We start from the raw sequence: 14,390 nt of genomic DNA, 5'->3' as shown, positions 1-14,390 counted from the left end.
AATGTTTCAAAACAGCCTTGTTTCACTGAAATAGCCTCAAAATCACAAACTGCCATTAAGAGTCAGATTCTTAACGAAATCTACTGACACAAAGTACTTCATTATCTACTTTTCAGCTTTTAAAAAGAAAAGTGTATCTTTCGGTAACTTTTTGAGAGAATTAAGCATAAATCTGTCAAATGTTCAAAACAGCCTTGTTGCACTGAAATAGCCTCAAAATGACAAACTGCCATTAAGAGTCAGATGCTTGACGAAATCTAATAAAACAGAGTACTTTCATGGTAGTGGTCAGCTTTTAAAAAGAAAAATGTATCTTTCGGTATCTTTTTGAGAGAATTAAGCATAAATCTGTCAAATGTTCAAAACAGCCTTGTTTCACTGAAATAGTCCTGCCTGGGTCTCGTCTTGCTGCCTCCCTGAAGGCTCCCACAGGATTGTAGTTGACATCTTCGTAGATTCATCTTCTTATTACAGACACATGCATTTCCTAACATTTGGACTACCTATGCTGTAAAATGTATTATCTCTTCGATTTACACACGGCATCTATTGCACGTCTGTCCGTCCTGGGAGAGGGATCCCTCCTCTGTTGCTCTCCCTGAGGTTTCTCCCATTTTTCCCCTCTAAACCAGGGGTTGGCAACCCCTGGCACGCGTGCCATCGTTAGCATGCGGAACCGTAACCAGTGGCACGCTAGGAATAAGTGGAATAAGTGTGCAAAATATTTAAATTTAGGATCCTGAACGAGACCGCCGCCAGAGCGCGTCTCCCCGTTACGTGCAGAAGGAAACCATGCACACAACGCAGCCCCGCTCTCTAACTCCAGGCGATTTGCTGCTGCTTTCCACTGTGGTGTAGTGCTGGTCGTTTCACCACGGAGGAACGCACTTCACAAATTGCAGTAGCCATAATGAGCTGTTTTGGGGAAAATGTTGAAGTGCTTTCTCATCTGCATGCCAAATGACCTCTTTCACAGCAATTGGCAGATATGCGCGACGTGTTATTTACGGTAAATTGATTTACGACTCCCGCCTAAAGATTGTTCTAATCAGTGACGGAGCAGGCCCGGTAGACAATGGCAGGTCCGCTACCTAAGAAATCTAAAATAAATGTTCGGACATTCCAGCCCTCGTGGACAGAAGAGTGGGGTTTTGTGTTTCAGAAGGACCGTGCTATGTGTACTTTATGTCTGGAAAATGTTGTCTGCCGGACGTCAAGTGTCAAACGGCATTTTGAGACCAAACACAAGACAACTTTCAAGGATGAGGCAGACAAGGCTGAATCCATCAAATGTGCCATGTCTGGTTATGGGAAACAGGCAAACACTCTCAAAGCCTTTGCCACTGCTAACAATGATTCTACCGAAGCAAGCTATCGCATTGCTCATTGCATCGCGAAACATGGAAAGCCATTCACTGACGGTGAATATATTAAGGAGGCTTTCCTCTGTAGCTCAGAGGTTTTGTTTAATTCCTTACCAAACAAAGAGACAATAAAATCAAGAATAAAAGCAATTCCAGTGTCAGCCAGATCTGTTGAACGACGCATCGAGGAACTGGCAGAAAACGTTTGCGCGCTGCAGACAGCTGGTTTGAAAGAAGCCACGGTATTCAGCGTTGCACTGGATGAGAGCGTGGACGTGAACGACATACCACGCTTGGCAGTCATGGTAAGATACTGTGATTCGACTGTAAGAGTAGAGCTTTGCTGCTTAAAACCAATGCCTGAAACAACAAAAGGTGAGGACATAGCCAAAGTTTTTATGGAGCATTTTGAGGAGCGAGGGATTGACATAAGCAAGATTTTTGCAGTGACAACAGATGGCGCTCCCGCCATGGTCGGGCGAAACAAGGGTGCGGTCACATTAATTGAGAAACAAGTCGGTCACCCCGTCATGAGACTCCACTGCATAATACACCAAGAAAACCTCTGTGCAAAGATGTCAAATTCAGATCTTAACGAGGTTGTGGCCACAGTGGTGAAGATTGTTAACTTCATAGTCAAGCGATCTGCTCTGACACACCGACAGTTCCAATCCCTGCTGGAGGAAATGGACAGCTCATACAAAGATCTCCCTCTCCACTCGGCAGTTAGGTGGCTAAACTGTGGAAAGGTTTTGGAGCGGTTTGTTGGCTGCTTTGATGCCATAAGGGCCTTCCTGGCTAAAAAAGGCCAAGACTTTCCAGAGCTCGAGGATGAGAAATGGGTCGTGAAACTTATGTATCTCACAGATATTACTGGACACCTCAACGAGCTCAATTTCAAACTGCAAGGCGCAGGTCAAACTGTTTTGGACATGTTTGACACATGGAAGGCTTTTGTTGGAAAGCTGGCAGTTTTTTCAGATTATGTGGCCACTTCCACTTTCCGCTACTTCACCCACTTGATGGAGCTGTCCATGCAGCACAGCATCAGCACAGCTGAAATATGCAAATACATCAGCGAGCTGGAGTCGGAGTTTACAACACGATTCGGGGAATTTCAGAAGTATGGACCCATGTTCTCTTTCTTGATCAATCCCGACAGCTTTGATGGACATGAACTGGATGTATCTGTGATAGGCTGGCTGGATACACAGGACATGATAATGCAGCTGATTGAGTAGAAGAGTTCAACACTGTGGATGACGAAGTTTGCGGAGTTGCGGAAACAGCTGGAAACCACGGCAAGACATGATCACAGCTTTTGCATCTTCACCTGTTGGATATCTCTACCGGAGAAGTTCAGCTGTGTCAGGAAAATTGCATTGGCTTTGCTGACAGTCTTTGGCTCAACATATCTCTGTGAGCAGATATTCTCGCACATGAAGAGCGTGCTCAGCCCCTACCGCAGTCGTTTGACAACTGACCAGTCTGAAGCTTGTGTGCAACTTAAAGTGACAAAGTACGATCCACAGATAATGGAGCCCAGCAAAGGAAAGCAGGGCCAGGGATCACATTGACTGGTTTATTTGTAGCACACATGACTCTGTTTATTTGTAGCACACATGACTCTGTTTATGTGTCGCACACATGGTTTTGCCTAATGGAGCTCTTTGTCCCGGTCTCTTTTTTCTTCTTCGATGTGGATATTTTCATAAGCATAGCAGCATTGTTATATAGTGCTCATATTTCTGTTTGTTACATTTAATTCCCTTTTTTAACATTTGCTGCCCTTGCAAAACGTTGTATATGAGGGAGTCTAATTGAAAGCAGTATGCTGAAATAGCAACTGCATATCATTTGTTACCACAGGGCTTAAAACAAATTACATACAAAGATTTGTTAAGTTTATTGCTGAAGCATTGTTGTATAGTGCTCATTTATAATTTCAATGTTCTGATTATGGGAGAAAAATGTTTATTAAAAATGTTGCTATGTAGGTTGCCTATATGGATGGAATAAAATCCGATGGAGATACAAAAAAAATGGAAGTGGTGTCATAATTAAAGTTAATATGGCACACTCAGGGCTGAACGCCACTCCCTCTCACGGAGGGAGCCTCATCTGATGCACAAATGCAGCGCACCTTTATGCCCTTGCTTATGCGGATATAAGAGTCCGGTGTGCGATGAAAAAGATTCCCCCCCAAGCCCTGTGCACACTGATTAACAAGAACATTTCAAAATGGCACGTCATATCAAAAAGGTTGCCGACCCCTGCTCTAAACTGTGGGTTTTTCTCCGGAAGTTTCTCCTTGTACGATGTGAGGGTCTAAGGATAGAGGGTGTCGTTTTTTTTCTCATACTGATATTCTGAACAATCTGTGCTATTGTATTAGCTGTAAAGTGTCTCTATATAGGCTATTTTTATTATATGTACAGCACTTTGGCTCGACCAAAAATCTTTTATAAATGTGCTATATAAATAAAACTTGATTTGATTTGATTCTCCCCCCGACAGTTTTTCCTTTTGGTCTTTAAAGATGCTTCTTTAAACACATAAATCTCACAATAATACCATTTATTGCAATCGTGGATCTTGAAAAACACACACAAAAGTTAGTACATGAGCTTTACTGTTAACAAACTGGGATATGTGTTCATACAAGTTACCAGTTGGTGTAATTCATCACATACCGACACCACTGCCGACACCAAGAATCTCCAGGCTGCTTTACCTGCTTCAATTCTTCAACCAAAAATGATAGGTGGAAAATTAAAATGTGGCGGAAGTATACAGTATAAGTGTTACTTGCAATTTAAACTGTAAGCAAGGGAAAAGTTGAAATGACAATACATAAATATATCTGTAATACCAATGATCACATAGCAGTTCCTTTGCCTTATTGAAGAGATTTCTGACTTTAAAAGTTCTCATTCTATCATCACAAACTAGAAAGACCTTTCATGCATGTGACCCAGTGAGTAAAAATCCTTACCAGATATACTACACAAAGAGGACACGCATCTATTTCAATTAAGTCAACCTTATATTTTTAGGGGACAACATATAAATATTGTTACACAAATACATGAAAAATACGAATATTTCTATGATAATTCACCCAGCATATTTTGTATATTCTAATTTACTTCACAAGTGCAGTTTAAAGTAATTACTTATGACTCAAATGTTCTAGATCTTAGAATTGTCATTGGTCTTGGTCTTTTTCTCCACTAAAAAAGTAACTGAGAAGAAAGCGCTTTTTATGAAACCCTTCCAATTTGTTCAGAAAAAGTTTATGTAAAATACAATAAAAAGAGGCGTATCGTATTTGTTCAGTGTAGCTAATACAATAATGGATGGATTTAGATTAAATCGATCAAATTATATGGAAATATTGGCTATTGGAAATAAATAAGACGTTTAAATAAATAAAAAAGCTACTTAAAAATCTTAATAAAACCTTCATTACAAACTAAATCCAATAAAAAGGTGTCTTTTTTGTCCAGCCTAGATATAATATCTTGTATAGATTTGGATTTGGATCAAAAAACATTGAAGCTATGAAAAATACAAAATGGATCAAGTATATATTTTTGAATAATGTTAAATCAATTCTTGATTAATTAATTGTATAAAAGTTTATGTAAAATACAATAAAAAGAGGCGTATCGTATTTGTTCAGTGTAGCTAATACAATAATGGATGGATTTAGATTAAATCGATCAAATTATATGGAAATATTGGCTATTGGAAATAAATAAGACGTTTAAATAAATAAAAAAGCTACTTAAAAATCTTAATAAAACCTTCATTACAAACTAAATCCAATAAAAAGGTGTCTTTTTTGTCCAGCCTAGATATAATATCTTGTATAGATTTGGATTTGGATCAAAAAACATTGAAGCTATGAAAAATACAAAATGGATCAAGTATATATTTTTGAATAATGTTAAATCAATTCTTGATTAATTAATTGTATTAAAGTTTATGTATTAAATAATATAAGACATCTATTCTAAAAATGTTCACTAGTTTCCAATATGAGCTCACGCTCCTTTCACTGCCAACAGTCTGTGAAACCATGAAATAAGACACCACTGGATCCAGAGTGAATGTCTGTTTGATAGACAAACTAAGACTCACTTCACTGTCGTGCCACCTACTTCCTGTTTTGCAAGTTATTTTTTATATGGAAAATGGGTTGGATTCTCTCCCCTCCCATTGGCTGGTTGGCTGTCCTCATAAACATAATAGGTTACTCTTGAGGTATAACATTTGTATACAAAAAAAGCAAAGCCGAGCTGTGCTGTCAGATTCAGATCATAGATGCATTTAATAAAATCATCCTTATTAATATTTTATGAGAATATTAGAAATTCCATAAATTCAGTTCTGTCTGTGGCAACTGTCAGACAAACACAAACTCGTATTGTGGATATTAATAAGTATTGTTTTATATAATGATGTTATTCAAGGGAACAGAATATAAAATGTTCCATGTTTTTAGTGCATTGTTAAAAAAAGGGTAAACATTACTGTAACATATTTCCAGGGTTAGTCAAATGTACGTAATGCTACTGGATTTAGCTAATTGTCCATTCTCGAATGATGACTGTCTTGATATGTTATAGAAATTCAATACATCTACTATTTCAGTAAGGTGGAAGTGAACGTGATGACTCAATATCTACTTAGTGTAATGTTTTTATTGATGACATTGGTGCACATACAGAGTCAGTTTGGTAAATATAAGCTAAAGAGATTGAAAACTACTCTAAATGGTAAACTTAATGTTAGGCAAATCCCAGTTTATTTAATCAAATGGCAGGGTAAAGTCAATGCAAAAATGTTAATTTGATTGTATTTTGTTCCATATGACATACTCAAGCATGAACAAGAATGCATTTAAGAGTACTGTTGAACAACACTTTGCCATCTTTTTCAGTGCTGCACTTGTTCCTGAGAAGGTCCAACATGCCTGCTCTGATCTCTGGGGTGAAGGACTGCTCGAAGTGATCTTTGGCTGTCAAGAAATTCAGCAGACGTTGTCCAAGCTGGCTGCTCGGAGTGAAGCACTCAGCGATGTCGAAGGAGTTGGGAATGGTGTGTTCATCGTATTTCAGACCAAGGCTTTTCAAGCAGGCAATAAGCTCTCCGGAAGAGCGATACTCTGTGATGACGTCGACACAGAGATCCTTCTTGTAGGTCTTCCACAGGGTGTCCCAGCCACTGTTAGCTGGATAGCATGAGATATAAATAGTACATTAATTTCATAAGAAACATATTGTCACACAACAAAACATAGATGTTGCTGTCAAAAGATACTCTTGGTCATCTTAGGATCTCATATATTAGGCAAGAAGGCTGGTAGCTTCAAAAGTCCTCAACACAAAAAACCACAAAGAGGATATTCTTTAGGGTAAATTAAGAATGTCTGGTTGGACACAGATATGAAAAACGTTGGACAAAGAAGCAGTATTGAATTGCAATTGTTTCTTGAGTTACCTGCTTCAATGATGATCATAAGCCTGCCATTGTTCTTCAGCAGGCTTTGGAAGAACTTTATGGTGCCGGCGAGGTTATCAACATAGTAGATCATCTGTGAAGGACAGAGTTGTGGGGAACCTTTAAACTGACCTTTACAATTTAAGCTTATACAGTATGTAAGACTATTAATAGCACCTAGCATTATACTTTTGTTTGGCAGAAAGTGCTATGCTGATTTGCTCCCCGATGAATTTAAGCAGCAAGAGATAATTGAGTGTGAGGGGGGGTCTAAACAAATCTCATTGGATAGTTGAGACACTGGCAATATACCAGCAGTTTACATTACTCTTTAGTCTACCTGCCTTTCAGGGGGTAACCGAGGATAACATGTTAAGCATAGAAGCTATAAATTAGTCAAAGCGAAAATGGTTTTGTAATTTAAACTTTTTAGATGTAATGACCGAGAATCAAAGTCATATACCTGAATCATGTGTATGAAGTCAAATTTCTTCACGTCTCCTTTAGCTTTGACTTGCTTCTCATAGTCCTCACTGTGCATGATATGCCAACCAAAGGGGATCTTCTGAAGGTTAGCGATCTTTGCTACCGACGCTAAAAAACAGATGCAGACACATTTGTTAGAGTTTATGAAAATGTGAGCCATGACCTAAAAACTACATACAATAAGAATAAGAAGAAAGTAATGAGCAGATACAATTATACTTTTTCATTGTGTTGAGTTCTGAATGGTTAATACCTTTGAAGTTGTCAGTAAGTTTGGAGCTGCCCTCCACAATGTCAGCAGAGATCGGGACAGCAGGGAATGTGGACTGCAGCAGAGTCAGCATCTGGGAGTCCATCTCACCTGGAGGAAAACAGGTAGTCTTTAGACTTTTAAATCATGCTGCTTCTGTTTGAAACAATCATCCACCAAAATTAATAACATACAGTAGCTTTGAATAAAAAAAAATATGATGTAACATTCCAGACACATTTTAGATTATTAGTTTAAAGCCATGTACGTGAAAGGGGATTAATTCAACTTTCCTGTAAAAACAAATACATAAATATACTGTATGAGGTTAATATAGGACCTCAGAAGCCTGACTGAGTTAACATCTTTCATCTAGAAAACTCTCATGATGTGTGCCCAGAAAGTGTTTTCTTGCTACAGTGGAGTAACTCTTAAAAGAGTAGAATTCATTCTGAAAAGGTTGTACATTTGGAAGATTATTTAAATATGTTAAATAAAGATGCTGAATCACACTGTAATGCATCCTTTGTACTCTTGAACTTTGTGATCACACACTAGTTAGTATCTGAGCTGCTGTGATTCATCACATACCTCCACCGCTTCCAACACCTAGAACATCCAGACTGCTTTTGCCTGCTCCAATTCTGCATAAATACATGACAGGTGGAAAAGAGACACTCAGCTTAAGGATGCAATTGTAAATCACAATTTCAACCGTAAATAAATGAAAAATTGAAATGAACAAATCCCTCCAATCAGAGATGGAACTGTTACTTTTAAGAAATTCTAGTTCTAATTCGTATTTGTCTAAACATTAAGTGTTGGGGCAGCAAAAGCCTACATACCTATGAAAACCTGCGTGCAGTATTTGTTTATTAAAATATTCATACAAAATTGTACGAAAAACCTATTTTTTTTTAAGTCATTGGCTAACAATAGATGGAAAATATTGATTAAGTTAGCAGGGAGGTATTGAAAAAGACATTGGTATTGTGTCATTCAAACAGACATGTATTGATGATTACTAAATTAATCCCTGTGGTTAAGAGTGACTCGTACAAGGATGTGAGACATAGTAAGAACACGCTGTTGGTGAGTGTCTGTCAAATATCCAACCTAGAACTAACTTCACTGCGGTGCCACCCACCCACTTCACTGTTATCAGGGTTGTTTGGACATAGAAATTGGGCACTTGTCCTAAAAAAACATTGACTTTGGACCAATGTAGACGAACACATTTGTTGTTTTACTGTTGAAATATGCCAGCTTTGCTGCTCAATGAAATGACAAGCAACATTATCTCTCTTTGAACGAAAACATACCAAACTTTGAACAACATTTTTTTTTTAATGCAGCACTCCTTTCGTGTAGTAGCCATGGTAGTAGCCTACCTTTGAAATTCTCCAGGCAGGACATTGTGAACACACTGCATGATAGCCTCGTGCTCTCCAGAGTGTTCTAGGTAGAACTGAAAGCTTTGGACGCAGCTTCCTTCATAACAAGTCTGCTTTGCTTCTGTAGCCATGACTGATTCCTGCAATGGATAACAAAAAGCGGTTGCAAATCAATAATGATTGAAGCATACATAGAAAAACAATCTCTGATTCACTATGATAAGCAGTAATTGTCAAGTATTAAACAGCTACCTTGAGTGTGCAGGAAAGGAGAACAGAGAGTGAATTGTTCCCCACTTTAAGGCTGCAGAGTTTTCCCCTCCCACAGGCTGTCCTCAAAAAACATGTGTTACGTAACTCTTGAGGGATGAACTTTGCATGCGCACCAGAGCAAACTGCAGCTGCATGGTCAGATTCCTGTTCAGTGAAGATTCCAGTGACTACAAGGAAATTATCTTTATCATTAGTGGAAGAGGATCATAGACATCCTCAGAAAATGGTTTCAAATGTTTAGTTAGTGTATTCTCTGTGGCAACAAAGCAAATTTCAGATCAACCTGCCAAACAAATTCAGGTCAAAAGAAAGTGTGTGTGTGTGTGTGTGTGTGTGTGTGTGTGTGTGTGTGTGTGTGTGTGTGTGTGTGTGTGTGTGTGTGAGAAAGAGAGAATGATGCATGTCTTTGTTTGCCTTGTGTTGAGATCTTCATATGAAGTGAATACTTAAAACGAAAGTTAATTGAGATCATGGTATGAAGTGAATACTTAAAAACGAAAGTTAATTGAGATCATGGTATGAAGTGAATACTTAAAAACGAAAGTTAATTATAAATCATACATGATCAATCATATTCTTGTATAAACCCATAATGAGAATGCTTCTTGACGGTTTTTGAATATGTATCTATTAGGGGTGTAACGGTACACGTACCCGTACCGAAATTATTTGGTACGGGCCCTTCGGTTCGGTACAGGTGTGTACCGAAGTGTACCGAACGAATATAACGTTAAACGTAAAAAATTGAGAACGTGAACAACTTTTTGGAAGTAATCTCAGGTGCTGCGTCGCAGCATTCAGAGTAATTTGCTCACATTGGGTTCAACGCATCATAGAGCGAGCAAGTCATTTCATTGGACGAGAGGCATACTATGAGAGCTGGTCAGAGGGATGCGTTCAAATGTAGTCAGTAATTTGAGGAACTGTCGAAAATTAATGGCGAACGCAGATAAAGTTGAGCTCGAAAATCCTCCAGCATCATTGAAGTCTCCGGTTTGGGAACATTTTGGTTTCGCAGTTACGTACAAGGATGACGGACAAAGACAGGTGGACCAAACCAAAGCTGTTTGTCGGCATTGTTCAACTAAAATTGGTTACGCGGCTGGCAATACACCAAACTTGCACACTCTTGAAAAGGCATCACCCGAACGTGAATATCACCGATACCAAAAGAAAAAAGACTGAAGTGCAAACCCAACTCCCACTAGCATGTAAGCCTCCACCACGCGCAGAAAGATCAGACCGAGCCAAAGCTATTACAAACGCCAAATATCCTTATGTTGCCATGTTAGCAAAGCGCTACCTGGCTGTATCTGCTACCTCTGTCCCTAGAGAGGGTGTTCTCCACAGCAGGAGACTTTGTTAGTGCCAGCAGATCTGCCCTTTCGGCAAGCAATGTGGACAAGTTCATTTTTCTTTAAAAAAACATGAAAATACAATGACAAGCAAGTCCTAATGTCAAACTGGCTGCTTAGGAACTAGTACAGTACAGTTCAAATACAGATTATTTCAGTACATCGAAAAGCTGCACCTTAATGTTTATTTTATTTTATTTTGTATTTTTTTGAGTGAAGATTCACAGTTTAATAAAAAATAAAAAACCCAAAACTAATAGTTTATGTTTTGTGAGTACTAGTAGCCTACAGTAAAGTTCAAATACAGATTATTTCAGTTCATCTAAATGCTGCACCTTAATGTTTATTTTATTATATGTTGTATTTATTTGAGTGAATACATTATTCACAGTTTAATAATAATACAAAAAATATATATATATATGTTTTGTTTTGTGAAAAAAAATTCTGCTGTACCGAAAACGTACCGAACCGAACCGTGACCAAAAAACCGAGGTACGTACCGAACCGAAATGTTTGTGAACCGTTACACCCCTAGTATCTATGCTTACAATTTTTTCTGTTGCTATTTGAGAACTTTGCGTTTTGAAAAGAGGGTGTTGTGAGTTTTCATAGTATGTTTAATACTTAAAAACGAAAGTTAGTTATAATCAAATATAATCAATTATATTCTTGTATAACCCACAATGAAAATTATTCATATTTTAGGTTTTTCTATAGTTACAGTATAAACAAAACAAAGTGGTTTGTTTAGGTTGAGTTTTCTTCCTCTCCTGTGACAGCAGTACACAGGGAGGGGGGCTCCAGGCTTAAGGAGAAACACAGAGGTCAAAAATAGTTCATGTCCTTTTCACACTAACATGAGAAGGTGGGTCTTATGTCATAAAGCTCTGGAACATGTCGAGGCATGTTCAGCCTTGTACATTACAGGGCATGCGCAGTTCTTCACAAATTGGGTGTAGAGGAGGAGTTTGTTTTTTGGGTTTTCGATCCAGTTTTTTTAGCATAAAGAGACTGGTTTTTTGAGAGAGAGAGAGAGGGGGGTTTTTCCCCTGGTAGACTCTCTCCCGGTAGGCTGTGTGCTTCAGAGCTGGGTAACTATCTCTCGGTAAAGGTTCTGCCAGACGGGGTAAATATCTCTCGAATTTCTTGGTTGTTGGCTGAGTGGAATGATTTGATGAGAGATGTGTTTGTGAATATTATAAATACCGCTACCTGTGGGGAAAATCTTGCCCCCCGAATTTTGCGGACAGGTATGGGTTTTTGAGTGTTAATCCGCCGTCTGTGTCGGAAAAAGTGTATGAATATTATAAATACCGCTACCTGTGGGGAAAATCTTGCCCCCCGAATTTTGCGGACAGGTATGGGTTTTTGAGTGTTAATCCGCCGTCTGTGTCGGAAAAAAAACGGTATGAAACTGATGTGAATTGAGTTGGTGAAATGAAAAAGTTGAATGCGCTTTTTATTGTCACCGGTCTTTTTACGAGGAAATACCTCTAAATTCTATCGGGAGAATTTTAAAATGTCACAACTGAAATGGGCAGTTGGAATTAAAACATTTTGGTAATAAATGTAAGACTGTGAATTAAAGTTGTTTCATTTGAACATGATCACAGCACGGGTTTTTTTTAGTATGATTATAATGTTGTAAAGAGAGAAGGTAAAAACCCTGTATTAGTTTGGACCTATTTTTCTTCAAATAAACTGAATCCCACCTGTTGGATTGGGATAATTTAAAAGACACCTGTGCCCTCCTCTCCTGCGTCAAAGGTACGATTGCACCCTGTCACACACACTTAGGTAGGAGCACACTCCATTTACTGATATCAAAATCCTTCGGGATCGCTTAAACAGATTAAAAAAGAGTTGTCTGAATTGAAACAGCAGTTAATTGAACCTTGGTTCTTCGGGGGGTTAGGAAGAGGTGAGATCTTGCTGACGTTGGTGGATCTGAGCCAAGCAGCAACCTTACATAGACTCAATAACTTCGGAAAGGTCAATTAGTAGGTCAGAGTAATTTACCGGAATAAATTATCAGGACCTCTCCGACTCTAAACACTTGTCTTTTTGGCATGATATGACTGAACTTGCCGTGGTGCAATGGTGCACGTACTGTACTCTATCCCCTGAATTGACCTCAAGTAGGGCAAAAGCGTTCTCTTAGAACTCATCACTTATTATAAGATAAGATAAGATAAGATGAACCTTTATTAATCCCCGAGGGGAAATTCAGTTGTACAAAGCAGCAACAGGGTAAGCGTGAAAAAAACAGTACAGCAAAGATTCACACAGATCAATAAAATCTAAAATAAATAATAAATAACATAAAATCAAGGAAATAATGATAATAATAATAATAATAATAAAAGACTATGAAAATAGGAGATGAATAAAAATAAGAGCAAAATAACTGTCAGCATATATACATATTTGGTCATCATCTAAGTTATAAAGTGCGGAATAAGTTAAAGTGACAAGTTAACATGGGTTGTGGAAACAGTGTATATTTATGACCAGTGATTTAATTGTATTTCTTTTTAATATTTAACCCCTTATTGAGCAGCCTGATGGCTACAGGCACAAAGGACTGTCCGAGGCGCTTGGTGCGTTGTCGTGGAGGGATGAGTCTGTGGCTGAACGTGCTCCTCATCTTCACTAGTTCTGCGTGGAGTGGGTGAGAGGGGTTCTCTAGGATGCTGTCGAGCTTCCTCCTCGTCCTCCCCTCTGCCACCTCCTCCAGATTATCCAGTTGTACTCCCACTACAGAGCTAGCCTTCCTCACGAGCTTGTTCAGCCTGCCAGTGTCCCTAGTGTTTGTGTTTCCACCCCAGCACACCATGGCAAAGAAGAGCACACTGGCCACCACAGACTGGTAGAACATCTGCAGCAGCCTCGTGCACACGTTGAATGACCTGAGCCTCCTCAGGAAGAACAGCTTGCTCTGTCCCTTCCTGAAGAGAGCATCGGTGTTGTCTGACCAGTCCAGTTTATGGTTTAAGTGCACTCCCAGGAACTTGTAGCTGTTCACCACCTCCACATCCTCCCCCCTGATGGTGATGGGGGTCAGAGGCCTCTTGCTGCTCCGCCTGAAGTCCACCACCAGCTCCTTAGTCTTGCTGATGTTGAGCTGGAGGTGATTGTTGTCACACCAGCCTACGAAGTTCTTAACCAGGGCCCTGTACTCCTCCTCATCGTCATCTGTGATGCAGCTGACAATAGAGGAGTCGTCAGAGAACTTCTGTAGGTGGCATGAGCCGGAGTTGAAGCGGAAGTCGGAGGTGTAGAGAGTGAACAGAAAAGGTGACAGCACAGTTCCTTGGGGGGCTCCGGTGTTGCTCAGGAGCACATCAAACACGCTGCCCTGCAGTCTGACATACCTAGGTCTGCTGGTGAGGTAGTCTGTGATCCAGGCCACCATGCTGCGATCCACCTGCATCACTGACAGCTTCTCAGCTAGCAGGTGTGGCTGGATCGTGTTGAAGGCGCTGGAGAAGTCGAAGAACATAATTCTCAGTGAGCTGTGCGGCTTCTCCAGCTGTGTGTAGGCTCTGTGGAGCATGTAGATGATAGCATCCTCTACACCAATGTGTTCCTGGTAGGCAAACTGTAGAGGGTCCATGGAGTCACACACGAGGGGTTTGAGGTGCTGCAGAATCAGTCTCTCAAAGATCTTCATGACCTGTGAAGTCAGAGCAACAGGCCTGTAGTCTCCTGAGGTGCTGGGGCGTGTCTTTTTGGGCACCGGACATGCAAGACGTCT

General features: G+C 39.6%; 2 protein-coding genes across 2 annotated transcripts; one reads left to right on the top strand and one right to left on the bottom strand.

Annotated features, from left to right (window-relative positions):
- Positions 1–1,075: 1,075 nt before the first annotated feature.
- Positions 1,076–2,605, top strand: LOC117533004 (general transcription factor II-I repeat domain-containing protein 2-like). Its single transcript, XM_034196633.1, has one exon. The coding sequence runs from the start codon at positions 1,076–1,078 to the stop codon at positions 2,603–2,605; it is 1,530 nt and encodes a 509-aa protein (XP_034052524.1).
- A 3,450-nt stretch (positions 2,606–6,055) lies between these two features.
- On the bottom strand, positions 6,056–9,384 carry LOC117533003 (histamine N-methyltransferase A-like). Its single transcript, XM_034196632.1, has 7 exons — positions 9,255–9,384; positions 9,000–9,142; positions 8,200–8,252; positions 7,612–7,719; positions 7,336–7,466; positions 6,873–6,966; positions 6,056–6,603 (listed from the first exon to the last, which is right to left on the bottom strand). Exons 2-7 carry the CDS (start codon positions 9,131–9,133, stop codon positions 6,251–6,253), a joined length of 873 nt encoding a protein of 290 aa, XP_034052523.1. The 5' UTR covers positions 9,134–9,142; positions 9,255–9,384; the 3' UTR covers positions 6,056–6,250.
- Between the last annotated feature and the right edge of the window lie 5,006 nt (positions 9,385–14,390).

Source organism: Gymnodraco acuticeps, unplaced genomic scaffold (genome assembly GCF_902827175.1).
Source record: "Gymnodraco acuticeps unplaced genomic scaffold, fGymAcu1.1, whole genome shotgun sequence".
Classification (NCBI taxonomy): domain Eukaryota; kingdom Metazoa; phylum Chordata; class Actinopteri; order Perciformes; family Bathydraconidae; genus Gymnodraco; species Gymnodraco acuticeps.
Note: the sequence above shows the minus strand (reverse complement) of the source record. Positions and strands in the feature narration are given on the sequence as shown.